The 20,452-nt window shown below is 38.1% G+C and overlaps 1 protein-coding gene across 1 annotated transcript in view; it reads left to right on the plus strand.

Moving 5' to 3' along the window:
- Positions 1–780: 780 nt before the first annotated feature.
- The window catches only part of LOC148694380 (uncharacterized), an 87,755-nt gene continuing 68,083 nt past the window's right edge, over positions 781–20,452 (plus strand). Inside the window, exons 1-3 of the mRNA XM_088700693.1 lie at positions 781–1,232; positions 1,608–1,710; positions 1,846–2,793. Coding sequence (XP_088556819.1) covers positions 781–1,232; positions 1,608–1,710; positions 1,846–2,793 — 1,503 coding nt within the window. The remainder of the gene's footprint in view (positions 1,233–1,607; positions 1,711–1,845; positions 2,794–20,452) is intronic.

The following is a 20,452-nucleotide window of genomic DNA, read 5'->3' on the forward strand; positions in this document are numbered from 1 at the left end:
GCTTCTGACCTCACCCCAAATGAAGAGGATAAGCTAATTAGGGTGTTAAAAGAGTTCAAATCAGCTATTGGTTGGTCTATTGCAGATATCAAGGGAATAAGCCCTACCATGTGCATGCATAGGATTCTTTTGGAGGAAGGAGCAAAGCCAACCCGTGAACCACAAAGAAGGCTTAATCCACACATGAAAGAAGTTGTGAGGAATGAAGTGTTGAAGTTGTTAGATGTGGGGATCATATATCCCATTTCTGATAGCAAATGGGTGAGTGCTATTCAGGTAGTACCTAAGAAGGTGGGAATCACGGTGATGAAGAATGAAAACAAAGAGCTTGTGCCCACAAGACCCACGGCTAGTTGGCGTGTTTGCACCGATTACAGGAAGTTGAATTCTAGTACTAGAAAAGATTACTTTCCTATGCCTTTCATAGATCAAATGCTTGAGAGATTGGCAGGTCACTCACACTATTGTTTTCTTGATGGTTACTCAGGTTACAATCAAATCGCAATTGCTCCGGAGGATCAAGAGAAAACTACCTTTACTTGCCCCTTTGGCACATTTGCATATAGGAGAATGCCTTTTGGACTTTGCAATGCTCCAGCAACATTCCAAAGATGCATGTTGGCAATCTTTTCCGACATGGTAGAGAGGTTCATTGAAGTATTTATGGATGACTTTTCAGTGTTTGGTTCCTCTTTTGATGAATGTCTTAACCATCTCTCTTTAGTACTTCAAAGATGTCAGGAAACAAATTTGGTTCTCAATTGGGAAAAGTGCTAATTCATGGTGAAGCAAGGAATTGTGTTGGGACATGTAATCTCTAGCAAAGGAATTGAGGTGGACAAAGCCAAAATTGACATCATCACCAATTTGGCAGCTCCCACAACCGTGAAGGGAGTAAGAAGTTTTTTGGGACATGCGGGTTTTTATCGTCGTTTCATTAAGAACTTTTCAATGATCAGTCGTCCATTATGCAATCTATTAGCTAAATATGTTGTATTTCATTTTGATGAAGCTTGTATGGATGCATTCAATACTTTGAAACATGAATTAACCTTGGCCCCTATTATTATGGCACCAGATTGGTCGTCACCTTTTGAATTAATGTGTGATGCCTCTGACTATGCTATTGGTGCTGTTTTAGGGCAAAGGGTGAACAAGCTCCCACATGTGATCTACTATGCAAGCTGGACTCTAAATGATGCTCAACTTAACTATTCCACAACTGAAAAGGAGTTGCTTGCTATTGTTTTTGCTTTAGAGAAGTTTCGGTCATATCTTGTGGGATCTAAAGTTATTGTGTTTTCTGATCATGCAGCCCTTAGGTACTTGTTGACAAAAAAGGATGCTAAACCACGCTTAATTAGATGGATACTCTTGCTACAAGAGTTTGACGTGGAAATTCGAGATAAGAAGGGAAGTGATAATGTTGTGGCTGACCATTTGTCACGACTCAATGAAAACCATGGAGTTGGACAAGCTTTGCCTCTAAATGAATCATTTCCAGATGAACAACTCTTTGTTATTCAAGAAAAAGAACCATGGTATGCTGATTTTGTTAATTATCTTGCTTGTGGTGTAATTAGAAATGATCTGTCTTTTCAGGAAAGAAAGAAGTTCATTGCCATGGTAAAGCACTACGTTTGGGACGAACCATATTTGTTTAAATATTGCCCTGACCAAATCATTAGGAGATGTGTCCCAGAGAGTGAGCAACAAAGCATTCTAACGTTCAGCCATACATTGGCATGTGGAGGACATTTTGGTGCCAAAAAGACATCTCTAAAGGTTTTACAATCTGGTTTCTTTTGGCCTACTTTATTCAAGGATGCTTTTGATTTTTGTTCTAAGTGTGATAGGTGCCAGAAAATGGGGAACATTAGCCAAAGAAATGAGATGCCATTGAACAACATTTTGGTGGTGGAGCTCTTTGATGTTTGGGGAATCGATTTCATGGGACCATTTCCATCCTCTTTTGGATACTTATACATATTAGTGGCAGTAGATTATGTATCCAAATGGGTTGAAGCCATTGCTACAAGAACTAATGATCATAAGGTTGTTTTGAATTTTCTTAAAGATGTGATTTTTTGTAGGTTTGGAACCCCAAGAGCTATTATTAGTGATGGTGGCAGCCATTTCTGCAACAAACCCTTTGAATCCTTGATGAAGAAGTACAACATCAACCACAAAGTGGCAACCCCGTACCATCCTCAAACCTCGGGACAAGTGGAGATTAGCAATAGGGAGATCAAGAACATTTTGATGAAGATCGTGAGCCCTACAAGGAAGGATTGGTCACTGAGGTTGAATGATGCACTATGGGCATATAGAACAGCATACAAGACTCTCATTGGCATGAGACCTTATCGCCTTGTGTTTGGGAAAGCTTGTCACTTGCCAATGGAGCTTGAACACCGTGCATATTGGGCCATCAAGAAGTTCAACTTTGATTACAAGGATGCTGGAATAGCAAGGAAGCTCCAATTTAATGAGTTGGAAGAACTCAGAAATGAGGCATACGAGAATGCCAAAATCTACAAGGAACGGACTAAGCTCTATCATGAGAAGGCCATCCTGCGGAAGGAGTTTCACCAAGGTATGAAAGTACTTTTGTATGACTCACGTTTGAGACTTTTTCCAAGTAAATTGAAGTCTAGGTGGGTGAGACCATTCAAGGTGCTGCAAACATTTCCCCACGGAGCTGTGGAGATAGAGAACATGAAGAATGGCACCTCTTTTAAAGTTAATGGGCAGCGATTGAAACCATATTTGGAGAAAGTGGAGGAAGAGCAAGTCTATCAAGTTGTAGATTTTCTTGAGTTTACAACACCGTAAACAAGCTACCATGTCTTGCCTAGACATTAAATAAAGCACTTGCTAGGACGCAACCTAGTGTGGTTTGTGTTCTTTCCTTATATTGTGTTTATTTTGTCACCATTCCATATTCTTTGCCTACTTGCATTGCATACAGTTTCAAGCATCGAGGACAATGCTTAGGTTAGGTTTGGGGGTGGGGGATAGAAGGTTTGTTTTTGTTTTAGTTTGTTTTTGTGTTAGTTTTGGTTAAGTGTGTTTTTGCTTACTAATACGAATGTATATGAGGGCTATGTTTGCAAACAAACTATTGGGTTGCTATGAAAAAGTTTTGTATCTTGTTGTCATTTATAAAGCTGTAACTTTTGAAATTATGATGATAGAGGTACCATACTCAAATTCTGGAAGAAGAATAGTGGAGACTACCCTAGTGAGTTATTTTGAGCCTAATTGCTTGTTTGAGAGGGTTTAAAGTGTTTCTACTCCTATCTTTTTCTTTCAATTTCACTTTAAATGATCTCTTTACTTCTATTTTGATTGGATACTAAGAATTACTCTCTTTTGCAGATACCATGTGTTTAGTATCATTCATGAATGAACTCAATGAGACGATGTTAGGCTATGCATGTTTTAACTACTAAAAGGCTTAAATCCTATCCCTTTGTGTGCTCCATTCACCCTTGTTGCAGCCAAACACTTTAGCCTAATTCTTTCATCACCCACACCATACTCTACCCATTTTAGCCCAGTACAAGCCATACCTTATAGTTTGGGGAATACCAAAGTGATGAAGACTAAAGGTAAATTGAGCTTTAGAACAAGATTGTGGCGTGTATCGAGGTCACCTATGTTGAAGTTGTTTCTAAAAATAAAGTTATAGAAAAAAAAAGAGAAAAAAAGAAAAGAAGAAAAAAAAAAAAAAAAAAAAAAAAGAGTCAAAGTAGATACAAGTTCCAAATCCCCTCATTATAATGCATAGGTCCTAGACGCCAAAAACAAAGAAGAAAGAAGACAAATGCAAGTGAAGAGCATGATCCTCAAGGACACTTTGGTATGCCCCAAGCTCTAGTATTTCATATCACTTCTTTTGTAACCCATAACCTAAGCCTTACATTACAATCTTGAGAAAGACCTAGCTGATCATTGAGGATGTATTCATGGGTGATGGTAAGTGTGTGTGTTATCTATATTCTTAGCATTTGATTCATTTCATGAGATCTACTCAGAAATTGTGCTTTTATTTCAAATTTCATATGTGAGAATTTTGATTCACTTTACATAATTTCACTCATATATGTTTGTGGAGAGACTAAACCTTAGGATCTGAATGAAAAACTTGAGTGGAATCTGTGCGGAGTAGAGTTGAGGCGAATTCTATCTTAAGCATTTGGGTATGGTGACCTTGAAGTTGTAAGACATGGAGAAATATCTTTATACTTTACAGTTGATACGATTCTTTGAAGTGGCAAACTTTTGAGTTTGAATGTATGACAAGGCTTTCATTGGTTCTTATTAGTTTGTTTAAAGCATGTATTAACCAAATTGTTTGCAGATTTTGTAGATGTTTGTGGGTGTCAACACTGTAAACCCTCAGGAGACACAACTCCTCCAACTAGGGACACCTAGGGGTTCAAAGGCTTGTTGCACATGCTAAGTGCAATCGTTTGGCCAGCGAAAGTGGTTTAGCTAGATGTTAGTGTTTTGTGTGTTTTTAGTTTTAGGTTTGCTCGAGGACTAGCAAAAACCAGGTTTGGGGGTATTTGATAACTCACATATTGCATGCATTTATATCTTCCATATTTGGATTCTTTGTGATGTTTTTGAATTAAACTGGTTGCATTTTACATTATTTGGTGTTAGTGTGCAGCCAAGTGTGTAATAGGATCAATTGGAAGGCAAATGAAGTAAAAACATTTCTTTTGATAGCTGAGCATTATTCCAAACGTGGAGAGGATTCTGGGGAGTTAATTTGGAGTCCAAATAAGGAATCTAGGACTAATTTGGCTGCTGGAATTTCAGGAAAAGATGTGGAAGGGAAGTGGTGCAATTCGGCCATATTTGGTGGTTCCACACAAGGCAAGAAGGTGTAAACCTGATTTGCAAGTTGTGAAAACAAGGAATAAACGCTCAAAACATATGCCATATGTGGAAATACCATTTACATCAGATTTGAGCCATTTAACTCACCTTAAACACTTACCTTGTTTGTCATCCTCTCAGCCATATTTTAAAGTAGTGAAAACCTGATTTGGAGGTGGAAAATAAGGAAACAAAGTTCAAAACAAATGCCATTCTCAGAAATACCTTTAAATCAGATTCTAGCCTTTTATACCACCATCAACACTTACCTTTTATGCATCTTTCCAGCCCCTATTTAAACCAAGCGAATTAGGCACCAAAGTAGACTTCTCTTCTCGGTTTTATTCCATCATTCCCACACCCTAGCCGCTCCACCTCTGTCCATTTTCTCTCCCATTTGCAGAAACCATTCAACCCTAGCCTCTCCACCTTCATTTACAACACACTTGGAGAGCCAACGCCGAAGGCCACCCTTAAGGGATTTCGACATCAGTTTTGCTTCAAGGGTTCCTTCTCCTTAATTTTATGTTCACTCATGTTGTATATTTTTATGTCAAACATTCTGTAAACATGAAGTGTAACTAATCTCTTTCTAGGGATTCGATGTAGCCTTGCAAGATTGCCATGTAGTTAAGTTAGAATGCTCAGTTGACCCATTTATTTCTTGTTTCATTCTCTGATTTAATTGTGACTTAGTGTGTTGATTTTAATATTTGATCACCATTTGAATTAACCACAAGTTGTTTAGCCAAGATTAGAGCATACATCATGCATATTCTTGGTGGATATGTGAATGAATGAAGGGAATGTTTTGCAAACAACCTGCCGAGTGTTTCCTTTGGTTTTATGAAAGTTTCTTGTGCGTGACACATTCTTGATTAGGAACCGAAGTTGCACATCACAATTAGGTTCAAGATTAGGAACATTTGATCAAATCCACACATCATATGGTTGATCATATCTAAGTGAAACAAACTCAAGAAATAGGTAGATGGCTGAGTATGAACTGACTTAACACACATAGACTTGTTTTAGCAATGGTGAAATCGAATCCCTAGCTTCATCTCCATTGGTGCTACCCCATTTTATTATTTGTTGAGTCATTTTCTTGTGTTTACTTGATTTTCTTGTGCTTTCAAGTTACAACAACAAATCTGTCTAAATTGATTAGTTTTATTCTCTAATAGGGTTATTGCAGAACAAGTGGTTGTATAGGTCCAATTAGTCCCTGTGGATTCGACACCCTTATTTGTGCCATTATACTAAACATATTTTAGCACTAGGAAGGAACACAACAACAATGGGTTGCCTCCCACATAGCGCTTGCTTTAACGTCGTACAGCCGGACGAAGAACACGTTCACTCCAAGTTGGAACCCACGGCATGCAAGGGAAGCTCTTCCACAACATGCTCCACAAAGTTCTCATAATAGGGCTTCAATCTATGTCCGTTTACCTTGAATTCGTGCCCTGTTCCCAAACTCTTAATTTGGACTGCACCATGCACAAAAAGATTAGTAATAACAAAAGGACCAATCCACTTGGAACGTAACTTACCAGGGAAAAGACGAAGACGGGAGTTGAACAACAACACTTTCTGCCCTATTGTAAAAGTCTTGCCTCGAATCATCTTATCATGGAATGCTTTGGTCTTTTCTTTGTAAATTCTAGCATTCTCATAAGCTTCATGTCGTATTTCATCAAGTTCACATAATTGAAGCTTCCTATGAATTCCAGCTTGGTCCACATTCAAATTGAATGTTTTGATAGCCCAATGAGCTCTATGTTCTAATTCCACAGGGAGATGACATGGTTTACCATAAACAAGACGAAAAGGAGACATACCAAGGGGGGTTTTGTGCGCTGTCCTATATGCCCAAAGAGCATCGTCCAAACGTAAACTCCAATCTTTTCTATTTGGCCCAACGGTCTTCTCCAAAATCTGTTTGATCTCTCTATTGGACACCTCGGCTTGGCCATTGGTTTGAGGATGGTAAGGTGTGGAAACCTTATGCGTCACATGGTACTTCTTGAGTAAGGTGATGCGAGAATTATACGCGCATAAATTAAACCCTCTTTTTGTCAATTGTAGTAAGTATGTAAGTAGGGATCGTTCTAGACCAGGGATTAGGAGGGATTGTTAACCACTTGGATTTGACTAAAAAAACGTAAAAACACAAAATAAAACACTATACTAGACTCAAAGAATGCAAAACTAAACTTTAAAACACTAAGACAAACCAAAAGACTCAAAACAACACAAACACACTCAAATCTGCCTAAAAACCACTTTCTGGGCAGATTTGAGCACAAACACAAATTTGGACGAAATTAAGTAATAACTTGACTCAAGAACGTAAAAACACAATATAAAACACTAAACTAACTCAAAGAATGTAAAACTAAACTTTAAAACACTAAAAAAAACCAAAAGACTCAAACATCACCCAAAACACTCAAAACTGCCTTAAAATCACTTTCTGGGCAGTTTTGAGCACTTTGGTGAATTTGGACGAATTTATGTAACAAATTGAATCACAACACTTATAAACACAAACTAAAACACTTTCTAACTAAATTGGACATTAAAGTAAAGGGGGAAATAGGTTTTGACGAAATTAAATAAAATGCACAGATTTAAATTAAAACAAAATGTAAATATGAAATTGATGGAATTGAATGGATGGGAACCTAGCTAAGGGGTTCATCTCCACACATGTTACACTTGCATAATAAAATGATTTCCAATTGTATTTCAATAAACCATGAATTCTCAACACCCCAAGTTAACCGTGATGCACTAATTAACCTTCAAATCTTCCTAACGTTATTGAATTGGATGATGCATGCGACAATTCAAAACATTCCTCACAAGTCCTCAACATGAATGCATAGAAGAGGTACAAGCAAGAATCATTACGCTCTATGAAAATTATAAGTGTTGACGAGGCATTCGTTACTATGAATGCATGAAACTCTTGCCAAGAATTCGTTTAACGCGATTGTTTATAAGCAACCTCCACTACTTGTGAATATAAGTTCGTAACTATTAGGTGAAACTCACTTATATTCTAGCGTCATATTCATGCATGAAAATTAAGCGTGCACTCTCAATAAACATACATAAATAAGTTATCAATCAAACGGTTAAACAAATTGAATCCACAACTTATGAAACGCAATTAGAAGTAATCAAATCAAAATGCAAGCATAAACATATATTTCGAATCACCCCCTAACCAAGGGGGGTTTAGTTCCTCATAACTTTGAAATCAAAGAAACACCTAAACATTCCAACAACTCAAACTTGAATTGTATGAACGTTTAGGCACTCTTCTCTTCCATTCCTCATACGTACAAAACAAAGAGAATTGAATTTAAACATTGAAATCAAAGAAACACCTACACATTCCAACAACTCAAACTTGAATTGTATGAACGTTTAGGCACTCTTCTCTTCCTCGTTGTTGTAGCACAAGGTCTAAGGTGAGATTTGGTGGTGTGAATGGTTTGGGGAGTGGTGTTTGGATTAATAGGGAAGGCAAGGAGTGTTTTTGGGCAGAAAATATGAAGAATGGTGAAGTATGGCTGTGTTAGAGAGAGGGAATGAATTTCTGGCGTGAATGAATGTGTATGGAAGAGTGTATTGTGTTGTGAATGGAATGGATGTATTGTGGCTGCAATGGATGCTTATTTATAGGTGAAATGGGGGGAACATGACAGCTAGGAGGGAATGTGGCTGCATGTTTTGAATGATTAAAGGATGCATGTGGGTTGGAAATGCATGTGCAATGAATATGTGGGTGCATGTGCAAGGGGACAATCTGGAAATGAAAAGGGAAATGCATGTGGCTGCAAGGTGTGAATGATTATGAGTGCATGTGCAATGGTTTAAAGGATGGAATGCATGTGAATTAGGTTGGAAATGCATGTGGAGTGGCTGATTAGAATCTAGGGTGCATGTGTTGATGGTTTATGGAAAACATGTGAGGGAATGATTAAGGTGAATGAATAATGAAATGGGAAAGCATGTGCAAAAGGGGAATGCATGTGGCTGCAAGGTTTTGTGTTAGGTGATGGGTGTATGTTAAGTGATAAGTGATAAGTGATAATGATAAGTGATAAGTGGTGTGATGATAAGTGTATGATATGTGATTATGATAAGTGATAAGTGGTGATGATAAGTGTATGATATGTGGTTATGATAAGTGATATGATATGTGATAAGTGGTGATGATAAGTAATGATATGTGGGAGTGTGGCTGAAATGAAGGAGTGGAATGTTGGAATGTTATGCACGGCTAAGGATATAGGAAAGGTTTAAATGTCCTAAAACTAAAGGGAACAAGGTTCCAACACTTTGGTCTTTAATTAGGTGTTCAATTTCGTCCAACACTTTGGCGCCAAGCATAAGCTATCCATCCTTAGCCCAAAAGTGCTCCAAAAGTCTCCAAAATGCATCTTTTTGCTCCTTTAGCCCTTTGGACCTACAAACACACGAAAATAGCTTAAAGTACTAAAATAACTAAAGAAACATAACGTAAATGCACGAGAACAAGCCATTTAAGTCGCATGAATATGCTCCTATCATAAGGCTTCAATGGTACGGTTACAAAAATGAGACCCCCCATCACTGATTAGCACCCTAGGCATTCCAAATCTTGAAAAGATATTAGTTTTCACAAAATTTGCCACAACTTCAGAATCATTAGTTCGAGTGGCTTTCGCTTCCACCCACTTTGAAACATAATCAACGGCAAGTGATGCGAGAATTACACGCGCATAAATTAAACCCTCTTTTTGTCAATTGTAGTATAAGTATAAGTAGGGATCGTTCTTAACCGGGGATTAGGAGGGATTATTAACCACTTGGATTTGACTCAAAAATGTAAAATAACAATATGAAACACTATACTAGACTCAAAGAATGCAAAACTAAACTTTAAAACACTAAGACAAACCAAAAGACTCAAAACATCACAAACACACTCAAATCTGCCTAAAAACCACTTTCTGGGCAGATTTGAGCACAAACACAAATTTGGACGAAATTAAGAAATAAATTGATTCAAAACACTTAGAAACATAAACTAAGACTCAAAGAATGCAAAACTAAACTTTAAAACACTAAAACAAACTAAAAGACTCAAACATCACCCAAAACACTCAAAACTGCCTTAAAATCACTTTCTGGGCAGTTTTGAGCACTTTGGTGAATTTGGACGAATTTTGGGAAATAAATTGAATCAAAACACTTTAAACACAAACTAAGACAAATTCTAAGCACTAAAGAACAAGAAAGTAAAGGGGGGTTTTAAATTGACGAAAATTGAAATAACGAAACAAGTTAATAAACTAGACAGAATGTAAAGATGAATTTGATGGAATTGAATGGATGGGAACCTAGCTAAGGGGTTCATCTCCATACATGTTACACTTGCATAATAAAATGATTTCCAATTGCATTTCAATAAACCATGAATTCTCAACACCCCAAGTTAACCGTGATGCACTAATTAACCTTCAAATCTTCCTAACGTTATTGAATTGGATGATGCATGCGACAATTCAAAACATTCCCCACAAGTCCTCAACATGAATGTATAGAAGAGGTACAAGCAAGAATCATTACGCTCTATGAAAATTATAAGTGTTGACGAGGCATTCGTTACTATGGATTGCATGAAACTTATGCCAAGAATTCGTTTAACGCGATTGTTTATAAGCAACCTCCACTACTTGTGAATATAAGTTCGTAACTATTAGGTGAAACTCACTTATATTCTAGCGTCATATTCATGCATGAAAATTAAGCGTGCACTCTCAATAAACATACATAAATAAGTTATCAATCAAACGGTTAAACAAATTGAAATCACAACTTATGAAACGCAATTAGAAGTAATCAAATCAAAATGCAAGCATAAACATATATTTCGAATCACCCCCTAACAAAGGGGGGTTTATTTCCTCATAACTTTGAAATCAAAGAAACACCTAAACATTCCAACAACTCAAACTTGAATTGTATGAACGTTTAGGCACTCTTCTCTTCCATTCCTCATACGTACAAAACAAAGAGAATTGAATTTAAACTTTGAAATCAAAGAAACACCTAAACATTCCAACAACTCAAACTTGAATTGTATGAACGTTTAGGCACTCTTCTCTTCCTCGTTGTTGTAGCACAAGGTCTAAGGTGAGGTTTGGTGGTGTGAATGGTTTGGGGAGTGGTGTTTGGATTAATAGGGAAACTCACGGCACAAAGGGGGAAGTGTTGGTGGTATGTACAATGGAATGGAAGTGTTTGTGGAATGGGTGAATTTCTGGCACAAAGGCCTTATTTCTGTGGTGAATGGATGTAAATGAGAATGAATGCAATGGATGCTTATTTATAGGTGAAATGGGGGGAACATGACAGCTAGGTTATGATGATGAATGCATGTGCAAAGTTGGTTGAATGATTATGAGTGCATGTGGCTGAAATAGCATGTGGAATGGCTGGAAATGCAAGGAGAATGCATGTGCACGGTTTTGGGAGAGAATGGGAGTGCAAGTGGCTGAAATGTTAGAGGAACAAGTGCATGTGGCTGCATTGTGGTGCAATGATGGAGGAACAATCTGAAAATGCAAGGTATGGCTGGAATGATTGTGTTTGTTTGAATGTGCATGTGATTAAATTAAAGGATGCAAAGTAAATAAATAATGAATGCATGTGTTGAATTATGAAGATGCATGTGCAATGAAGTGGAATGACAATCTGAAATGGGATAGGTACCCACGGCAATGATGATTTCTGGTGGTGTTTGGGTGTATGTTTGAATGGTGCATGTGGGTGAAGGTGTGGCTGCATGTTTGAATGATTAAAGGGACATGTGGGGGTGGAAATGATGAATGAAATGCATGTGAATGACAGCTAGATATGTTGATGAATGCATGTGACTTGTTTGTGGTGAGTGAAAATGCAATCTGAAATGGGAAAGCATGTGGATTAAAGGGGGAATGGTGGCTGCAAAGTGAATGAATAATGAAATGGGAAAGCATGTGCAAGGTTTTGGTGTGAATGATTGAATGTGCATGTGGCTGCAATGGATTAGGAATCCTTCAATTTCGTCCATCCTCTTGGCTCCAAGCATATGATATCCATTCCAATCTCTAATTTGCTCCCAAAGGCTCCAAAAGGCATCCTTTTGCATACTTTGCCCTTAGAACCTACAAACACACGAAAATAGCTTAAAGTACTAAAATAACTAAAGAAACATAACGTAAATGCACGAGAACAAGCCATTTAAGTCGCATGAATATGCTCCTATCAAATACCCCCACACTTATCTTTTGCTAGTCCTCGAGCAAAACAAAACAAAAGAAACCAAAAACAAAACAAAACACAATCTAAACCTTCCAACATGAATCTCAGGAATTTCAAATGAACATGACACAATATAGAACATCATTCCCACAACATTTAGCTTTCTTTACACTTCAACAAACACTTAATCATAGTCACCATTCACAAGTTCGCATTTAATCAATTAAAACACATTTGGATTGTAGTAACATGCCTTAGAGAATTTCCTCAATTCCTCACTAGAATGCACTCTATTTTCACACAGATTCTCTAACTTCACACCCTACACTAGGTATATGTGAGAAGATTGATGTAAATATGAATTCTAACACTCACATATGTTATATCAAAGAAAGCATTTTCTGGATTTACGACAATGACATGAATATGATCTCATGAATGGAAAGCTACTACTTAGAACGAGAACCAGTGATTCCATAAGCTCATACCAAATTCAAACTCTACATATTGAATACATAACATCAAGATAGAAGTTGAGGGTTGTAACGGGGCTAAGGGTAATGGTTTAACAAAGAAAGGTAAAGTAAAACAAAGGTTCTTAAAGTAATAGGAAGCGAAGTGATGAAATTGACACTTAAACTCACTTTTAATGGCAGAAATCAACTTTTAAACACAAGGGAAGATTCATGCAACAACTAGGGTCAAATTCACTCTTTTGGACCCTTCCTTCAATAACCAATGCTTGTGAGATCATTCTCACTTATTTTTTTCAACTCTTTTTTTCTTTCTTTTCAACAATTTTTTTTCTTTATTTCATTCTTTGGTCGTGCCCTATTATCTTCCCCCACACTTATTTTCTGCAGTATATTGATCAAAAGGAGTTCATTCTAAGTCATGCTTCACTATCCTTTAAGAACAAGGGGTTAACAAAGAAAATAAGCTTGAAAAGGCTCAAAAGGGTTAAAACTTACAACAAATAAGAAATATGAAAAGGGATAGGCTTTTTTGGCTTTGGCTTGACTAACAACTTCATCTTATTGTATGTTATGCAAACAATATCATGCTTTGAATGAATTGGGCATGAGTTCTAGTATTTGGAACTATAATGAAATGCATTCCAAGTAGCAACCAAGCAAAGAATGATGAGATCATGCAACGACTTTAGAAAACAGGAAATCACAGATTTATACTCTCCAAAGAACGTTATAGGCTCAAGTCTCACAAGGATGTAGCTTTTGTTTGAGTTCCTTCCTTCAAGCATGTTACAAAAACAGATTTTCTCTTTGTAATTACATGCGAATTCATAAGCTATAACCATAACCAAGCATAAACCAAAGCATAAATCATCTTCCAGTCATGTTTACAACATTCTATAATAGTCATGTAATTTAAAACTAAATCCTCATCATTGTGTTGGAAGGTACCCTAAGACACAAACACACAAAAACGACTCAAAACACTCTTTTTAGGCTTTTCAAAACATATTTTTCAAATTTTTATGTGATTTTCGGAGTTATAAAAACAAAACATAATAAAACACTCTAAAACAACTTAAAAACACCTTAAAACAGTAAGGAACAACATTTGAAGTTATGGGTGATAAAATCTCACGAATTTGTATCAACAACATTAGTTACCCCCCCACACTTAAATCAAACATTGTCCTCAATGTTTTAAGCATAGATTCACACAAAACATAAGTAAACACACAAAAAGCATTTAAACATACTAAACATGGCAGAATGTAATTAACAAAGAGAAGAGTTTAGAGACGCAAATCTGGTTGTGGAATGTAAATTCCATCTTCTCCTTGTTGATTGTATTGAGGCTTTGATCATGGTGATTCCACAGGCTTACTCTTGAACTGCACTGCTCCCATCGTTGATTTTCCTTTGTGCTACTCTTGAACTGGGCAGCAGGCTTCTTTTGGTCTCCCCCGAAGGTCTGAGCTTACTCCTTTGGTCTGTTTCTTTGTTCAATCTTTCCAATTCGTATTGAAAAGGGTTGGAGGATAACTCAGCCTAACGTTTGTCTCCACATGCTTCAATGTATCATTTTCACTTGCCTTGCTTGCTCCCCTTGCAGAAGTGGTCCCTTCTCCGGAAGTGTGTCAACCGTTGAAGATGACTACTCGAGAGCAACTCTAGGTAAGCAATCAGGAATGGATTCCAGGCAGTCGGTTCCAGAACAGAAGACTGGCTCCAAGTGCCTCTGATTGCTTTTGTTTACTTTGCCATGCGAGTAATAACAAGGACAAAGAAAAGGACAGGGAAAGAGCATGATATGAGATACTTTTGCTTTAGACCTTGATGATATGAGATACCTTTGCTTTTGAAGAAACGGCGAATGAAGCAGCACATGTATTTGTTGTGGTTGTCTCCACATGCTTCGATCGACCGTTTCCTTCTGCCTCATTTGTACTCCAGGTTTCTGGTATCTTCTTTGGGGGAGAAAAAATTGAGTATTTCAAAAGGCTTCGCTGGGAGTGCGCCCTCAGAGGTGAGGAAGAGTTGGGCATTTTCTTCAGGTTTGCCTTGCCATAAAAGACGAAGGTCGACATATATAGAGATAATATCAAGTGGTGGTATTGTTCTTTTACCCGTTGATAGGAGCATATTTATGCGACTTAAATGGCTTGTTCTCGTACATTTACGTTATGTTTCTTTAGTTATTTTAGTACTTTAAGCTATTTTCGTGTGTTTGTAGGTCCAAAGGGCTAAAGGAGCAAAAAGATGCATTTTGGAGACTTTTGGAGCACTTTTGGGCTAAGGACGGATAGCTTATGCTTGAAGCCAAAGTGTTGGACGAAATTGAAGACCTAATTGGAGCCAAAGTGTTGGAACCTTGTTCTCTTTAGTTTTAGGACATTTAAACCTTTCCTAATCCCAATCATGCCATGCATAACACACATCCATTCTAACACATTGTCATTGCACATGCATTTCCTTCATTAGTTAACCCACATGCACTTATCACTTATCATCACCACATATCATATCACTTAATCACTTATCACTTATCATCACCACTTAACCACTTATCATATCATAACCACATATCATATCACTTATCACTTATCACTTAACATATCATCCACCTACTTCACCTACAACATCCACCTACTTCACCTACAACATCCACTTCACCTACAACATCCACCTACTTCACCTACAAATGACATAGCCATATGTTCCCTCCACTACTCCTATAAATACCCTTGCATTCATTCATTCATGAACATCTCATTTTCATACACAACACATTACAAACACATTCTCCCTTCCCTAGCCGTGAGCTTCCCATCTCTCCCCTTATAATCCAAACACCATTTTTCCATTCCACACTTCCATCCCCCAAACCAATTATCCCTAGACCTTATGCTATTGTGCCGCAACAAAGAAGGAGAAAGAAGAGAGGAGAAGCCTTGGACGTTTTGGCTATTCAAGCTTGGATTGTTGGAGCGTTTCTAGGTGTATTCAATCTTTGTTTTCAATGTTTAATTTATATTCTCTTTGTTTTGTTGTAAACATGAGGAGCTAAACTTGTTTTAGCTAGGGGAGACTTTGAAACCATGATTATATTTGCAATATGAATTGATTAATTCCAGTTGTGATTTCATAAATTGTGAATGCAATTTACTTAACCGTTTGATGGATAACTTATTCTTGTTTGTTGATTAAGGGTGCACACTTAGTTTGCATGCATGAATTTGGGGCTAGAATATAAGGGAGTTTCACATAATCGTTACAAACTTATATTCACAAGTAGTTAAGGTTGTTTTCACAATCATGTTAAGTAAATTCCTAGCATGAGTATCATGATGTCATAGTTACAAGTGCTTTGTCAATACTTATGATTTTCATAGAACGTAATGATCTTTGATTGTATCTCTATTATGATGTCATGTAGGGGACTTTTGAAGAATGCTTTGGGTTGTCGTATGATGTCATCCAATCCAATAACTTAAGGAAAATCTGAGGGTTAATTAGTGATGTCACGGTTAATCTAGGGTGTTGAGGTTCATGGTTTATCGAAAAGCAACTGGAAATCAATTTGTATGCAAGTGTGTCATGTGTGGAGAAGGACCCTCTAGCTAGCTAATCACCCATCCATATCCCCAAATTCGTCCAAAGTTTACTTAAGTCTTTTAGTTACTTGTTTTTCTTTTAAATTCGTCAAAAACCTAATCCCCTTTATTTAGTTGTGTCAAATCTGTCCTAATTGTGAGTTTGAGTGTTTTTGAGTCAAAACCAATTCTATTTTCGTCCAAGTCAAGTCCTAGAGTCTAAATTGAGTCTTTTTTATTGTTTTGAGTTGTTTTGAGTCTTTTAAGTTTGTTTTGAGTCATACAAGTTTAGTTAAGAGTCTTTTGATTTTGTTTACGTGTTTTGAAGTATATTTTTACATCTTTGAGTCAGTTTTCATTAGATTAGCAATCCCTCCTAATCCCCGGCCAAGAACGATCCCTACTTATAACTATACTACAATTGTCAAACGAGGGTTTAATTTGTGCGCGTATAAATCTCGCATCAAATTTTGGCGCCGTTGCCGGGGATTAGTAACTTTGCTAATCCCTTGGTTCTTTTCTTTTTTTTTGTTTAGTTGTTTTCGTTTTAGTTTCTAACTTAGTGTTGTTTTCTTTGGTTGTTGTTACTTTTGATATTTGATTTAGTTCTCTTTCTTTGATTTTAGGTACTAGAGAAGTAAGATATGGATTTTGCTAGCATTCAAGCTCAATTGGCAAATCTTACTTCTAAATTGTTGCCGTATGCCGAAAGGACCACAATGCAGAGTGTCCCTACATTTGGTGCTTCATATAGGCAAGGATTTCAAGCCAATCAATGTCCACAAAAAGATTGGAGGGATCATTCAAACTCTATATGGTGGGAAGATCAACAAGTTCAACGTGAAGCATATTGGCAACCATATGAGGAGTTCTATTCAAGACTTATGCAGCCACCACAACTTCATATGCAATATGCTCAATTAAATTCAAGTTCGCCAATAGATTATATTCAAATTCTTAATGAAATAAATTCTTTGGCGCAGGGGTCACAAAATCAAGCCAAGGAGGCTCAGCAAGAAGCATATTGGCAACCATATGAGGAGTTCAATACAACACCTATGCAGCCACCACAACCTCCCCCACAACAATTCCAATCAAGTTCAAGTATGTCCATAGATAATGATAAAAATTTTCAATTACTAACCTCTTTGACGCAGGACGAACAAAATCAAGACAAGAAGTTGGGTAAATTGGACGAGCAATTTGGGCAGATTATGGAGTTCATGAAACAAATTCAAGAGCAAAGTGAACTTTCCAACTCAACTATTGAAAACTCGAAGGAAGATTTTGAAATCCATAATGCTATCACTTTGGGAAGTGCTATGGAGGTTGGAGCTGACCTAAAAATGTCCAAACATAGCCTAGAAGTGGATGAAGAGCTGCTAATTGAGGAGGAGGAAGAAGACATGCACACGGCAAGGGTAGAACAACCCTTGCCGCAGCCCCCTAAGCCCTCTAAACCACCCACCACCAGTAAGGACGTCCCAATTCCATGTTATTCTGATGTTATTCCACCCAATGTCCCTTTTCCTAGCAGGTTTTTGATTCCCAACCAAGAAGAGAGTAAAAAGGACATCGTGGAAGCCTTCCCAAAGGTGCAAAATGCTATTCCAATTCTTGGTGCAACACAGCAAGTTTTAGATGGTGTTGAATTCTTCAAAGGACTTTGTACACCAAGAAGAATGATTCAAGAGAAGGTAGTGGCTGGAGAAGATGTAGAAGGCATCAAAGAGGACATATTTGAAACCACAATTCCCAAGGAAGTTGGATTTTATGACACGGGACAAGTCATAACTTTCGACAGGGTGTTTATTCTGGAGTTCATTTTGGAGCACACAGGTAAGCCGCATCCCCGAATTTCAATTTTCTTTTATACTAACATGTGGTTAATGATTCAGGCACCCAATCTGGAATTTAAACTATTACCAGATCATTTCAAGTATCACCGCCCATTCAAAAATAAATTCCATGCCGTTTGATTTTATTTATGTAAAAAAAAAAAAAAAAAAAAAAAAAAAAAAAGATACTAAACATGGAGAAAGATGGAGCCTTCACAGAGGATGTTTACGTGAAGCCCCGCTACGAGGCGTCGGAGCGGAAGGCATAGAAGCGGGAGGCATAGAAGCGGGAGGCATCGGAGCGGAAGCCATCGGAGCGGAAGGCATCGGAGCTAGAGCATTCCAGGCCTCAATACTTGGCCAAGCGCTGGATGACCCAGGAAAAATGTGCCTCTGGAAGAAAGCTGCAAGCCTTTGACGGTCACTTTGACGGTCACTTTGCATTCGACCATTGGATTCTTGCAGCTCATCAAGCTTCCTCTTCATGCCCGATGAATAGTTATTTGCAAGCACATGCAAACTTCTATTCTCGTACTTAAGCAGTTTGATCTCTTGCTTAAGACTTTCCACCTCTGCCATCAATGATTCCACTTGACGGGAGCGGGCAAGCAGGCGTTGGCCCATGTTGGACACAGAACTCGCACACTGAACACTAAGTGCGAGGGACTCTTGAACGGCCAACTCATCGGACCGTCCTGACAGCAGCCTACTATCTTTTGGAGTAAGGAGGTTTCTAGCTACTATTGTAGCTGTTGTGGCGTCCTGCATCACGGAGTCTTCACCTGTAAGAAGACCGTTAGGAGATAAAAAAGAAGGACGCCATACATTACCTTGACGGGGCGCAACCGGATCGCTGCTGAGACTCAAATCTAAGCTAAGGTTCGATGGGTTTGCCATTTTTCAAAAGTGTTCAAAGAGATGGGGTGGATGGAGTTAATTCTCAAAGGGCCGGAGTCGATTTTCAAAGAATGGGAAATCTTCAGAGTGTGTTTGTTGCAGTGATCGATACATCTATAAGAAGCCAAGGCGACGCGTCCACCGATTCAAAAAGCCGGAATTTCCGGCGTAATTTTGGCGACGCTTTCTCGGCTTTTCAGAAGACGTGTGCAACTTTGTCAAAAGTTCACGTGGAGGTCATCATCGCAGCTACACTTTTGCCGACAAGCGTAAATTTCGGCGACGCTTTCTCTGCTTTTCGGAAAACGCGTGCGACTTTGTCAAAAGAGCTCAGACAGAGCCGCGTACGCACTACTACGTGTCGTTCAGAAATCGAAGGGGCGTCGTGCAGAAATCGAAGAGGCGTCCGTTCAAAAATCGAAGAGACGTTTGTCGACACGGGTAAAAGAACAATACCACCACTTGATATTATCTCTATATATGTCGACCTTCGTCTTTTATGGCAAGGCAAACCTGAAGAAAATGCCCAACTCTCCCTCACCTCTGAGGGTGCACTCCCAGCAAAGCCTTTCGAAATACTCAATTCTTTCTTCTTCCCCAAAGATGATACCAGATGCCTGGAGTACAGATGACCCAGGAGGAAATGGCGGATTGAAGTGTGCTGATTCGTTCACCGCTTCTTCAAAAGCAAAGGTATCTCATATCATCAAGGTCAAAAGCAAAAGTATCTCATATCATGCTCTTTCCCTTTCCTTTTCTTTGTCCTTGTTCTTACTCGCATGGCAAAGTGAAAGAAGCAATCAGCCGGCACTTGGAGTCAGTCTTCCGATCTGGATCCGACTGCCTGGAATTTATTCCTGATTGCTTACCTAGCGTTGCTCTCGAGTAGTCATCTTCAACGGTTGATACACTTCCAGAGAAGGGACCACTCCTGCAAAGATTGAACAAAGAAACAGATAAAAGGGGAAAGCTCAGACCTCCGGGGGAGACCAAAAGAAGCCTGTTGCCCAGTCCAAGAGTAGCACAAAGGAAAATCAACGATAGGAGCAGCGCAGTTCAAGAGTAAGCCTGTGGAATCACAAAGATCAAAGCCTCAATGCAATTACCAAGGAGAAGATGGAATTTACACTCTATAACCAGATTTGCGTCTCTAAACTCTTCTCTTTGTTAATTACATTCTGCCATGTTTAGTATGTTTAAATGCTTTTTGTGTGTTTACTTATGCTTTGTATGATTTTAAGCTTAAAACATTGAGGACAATGTTTGATTTAAGTGTGGGGGGGTAACTAATGTTGTTAATGCAAATTCGTGGGATTTTATCGCCCATAACTTCAAATGTTGTTCCTTACTGTTTTAAGGTGTTTTTAAGTTGTTTTAGAGTGTTTTAGTATGTTTTGTTTTTATAACTTCGAAAATACCATAAAAATTTGAAAAAATTGTTTTGAAAAGC

The sequence above is a fragment of the Pyrus communis genome, chromosome 9 (genome assembly GCF_041283825.1).
Source record: "Pyrus communis isolate YQ-2024b chromosome 9, ASM4128382v1, whole genome shotgun sequence".
Lineage (NCBI taxonomy): Eukaryota > Viridiplantae > Streptophyta > Magnoliopsida > Rosales > Rosaceae > Pyrus > Pyrus communis.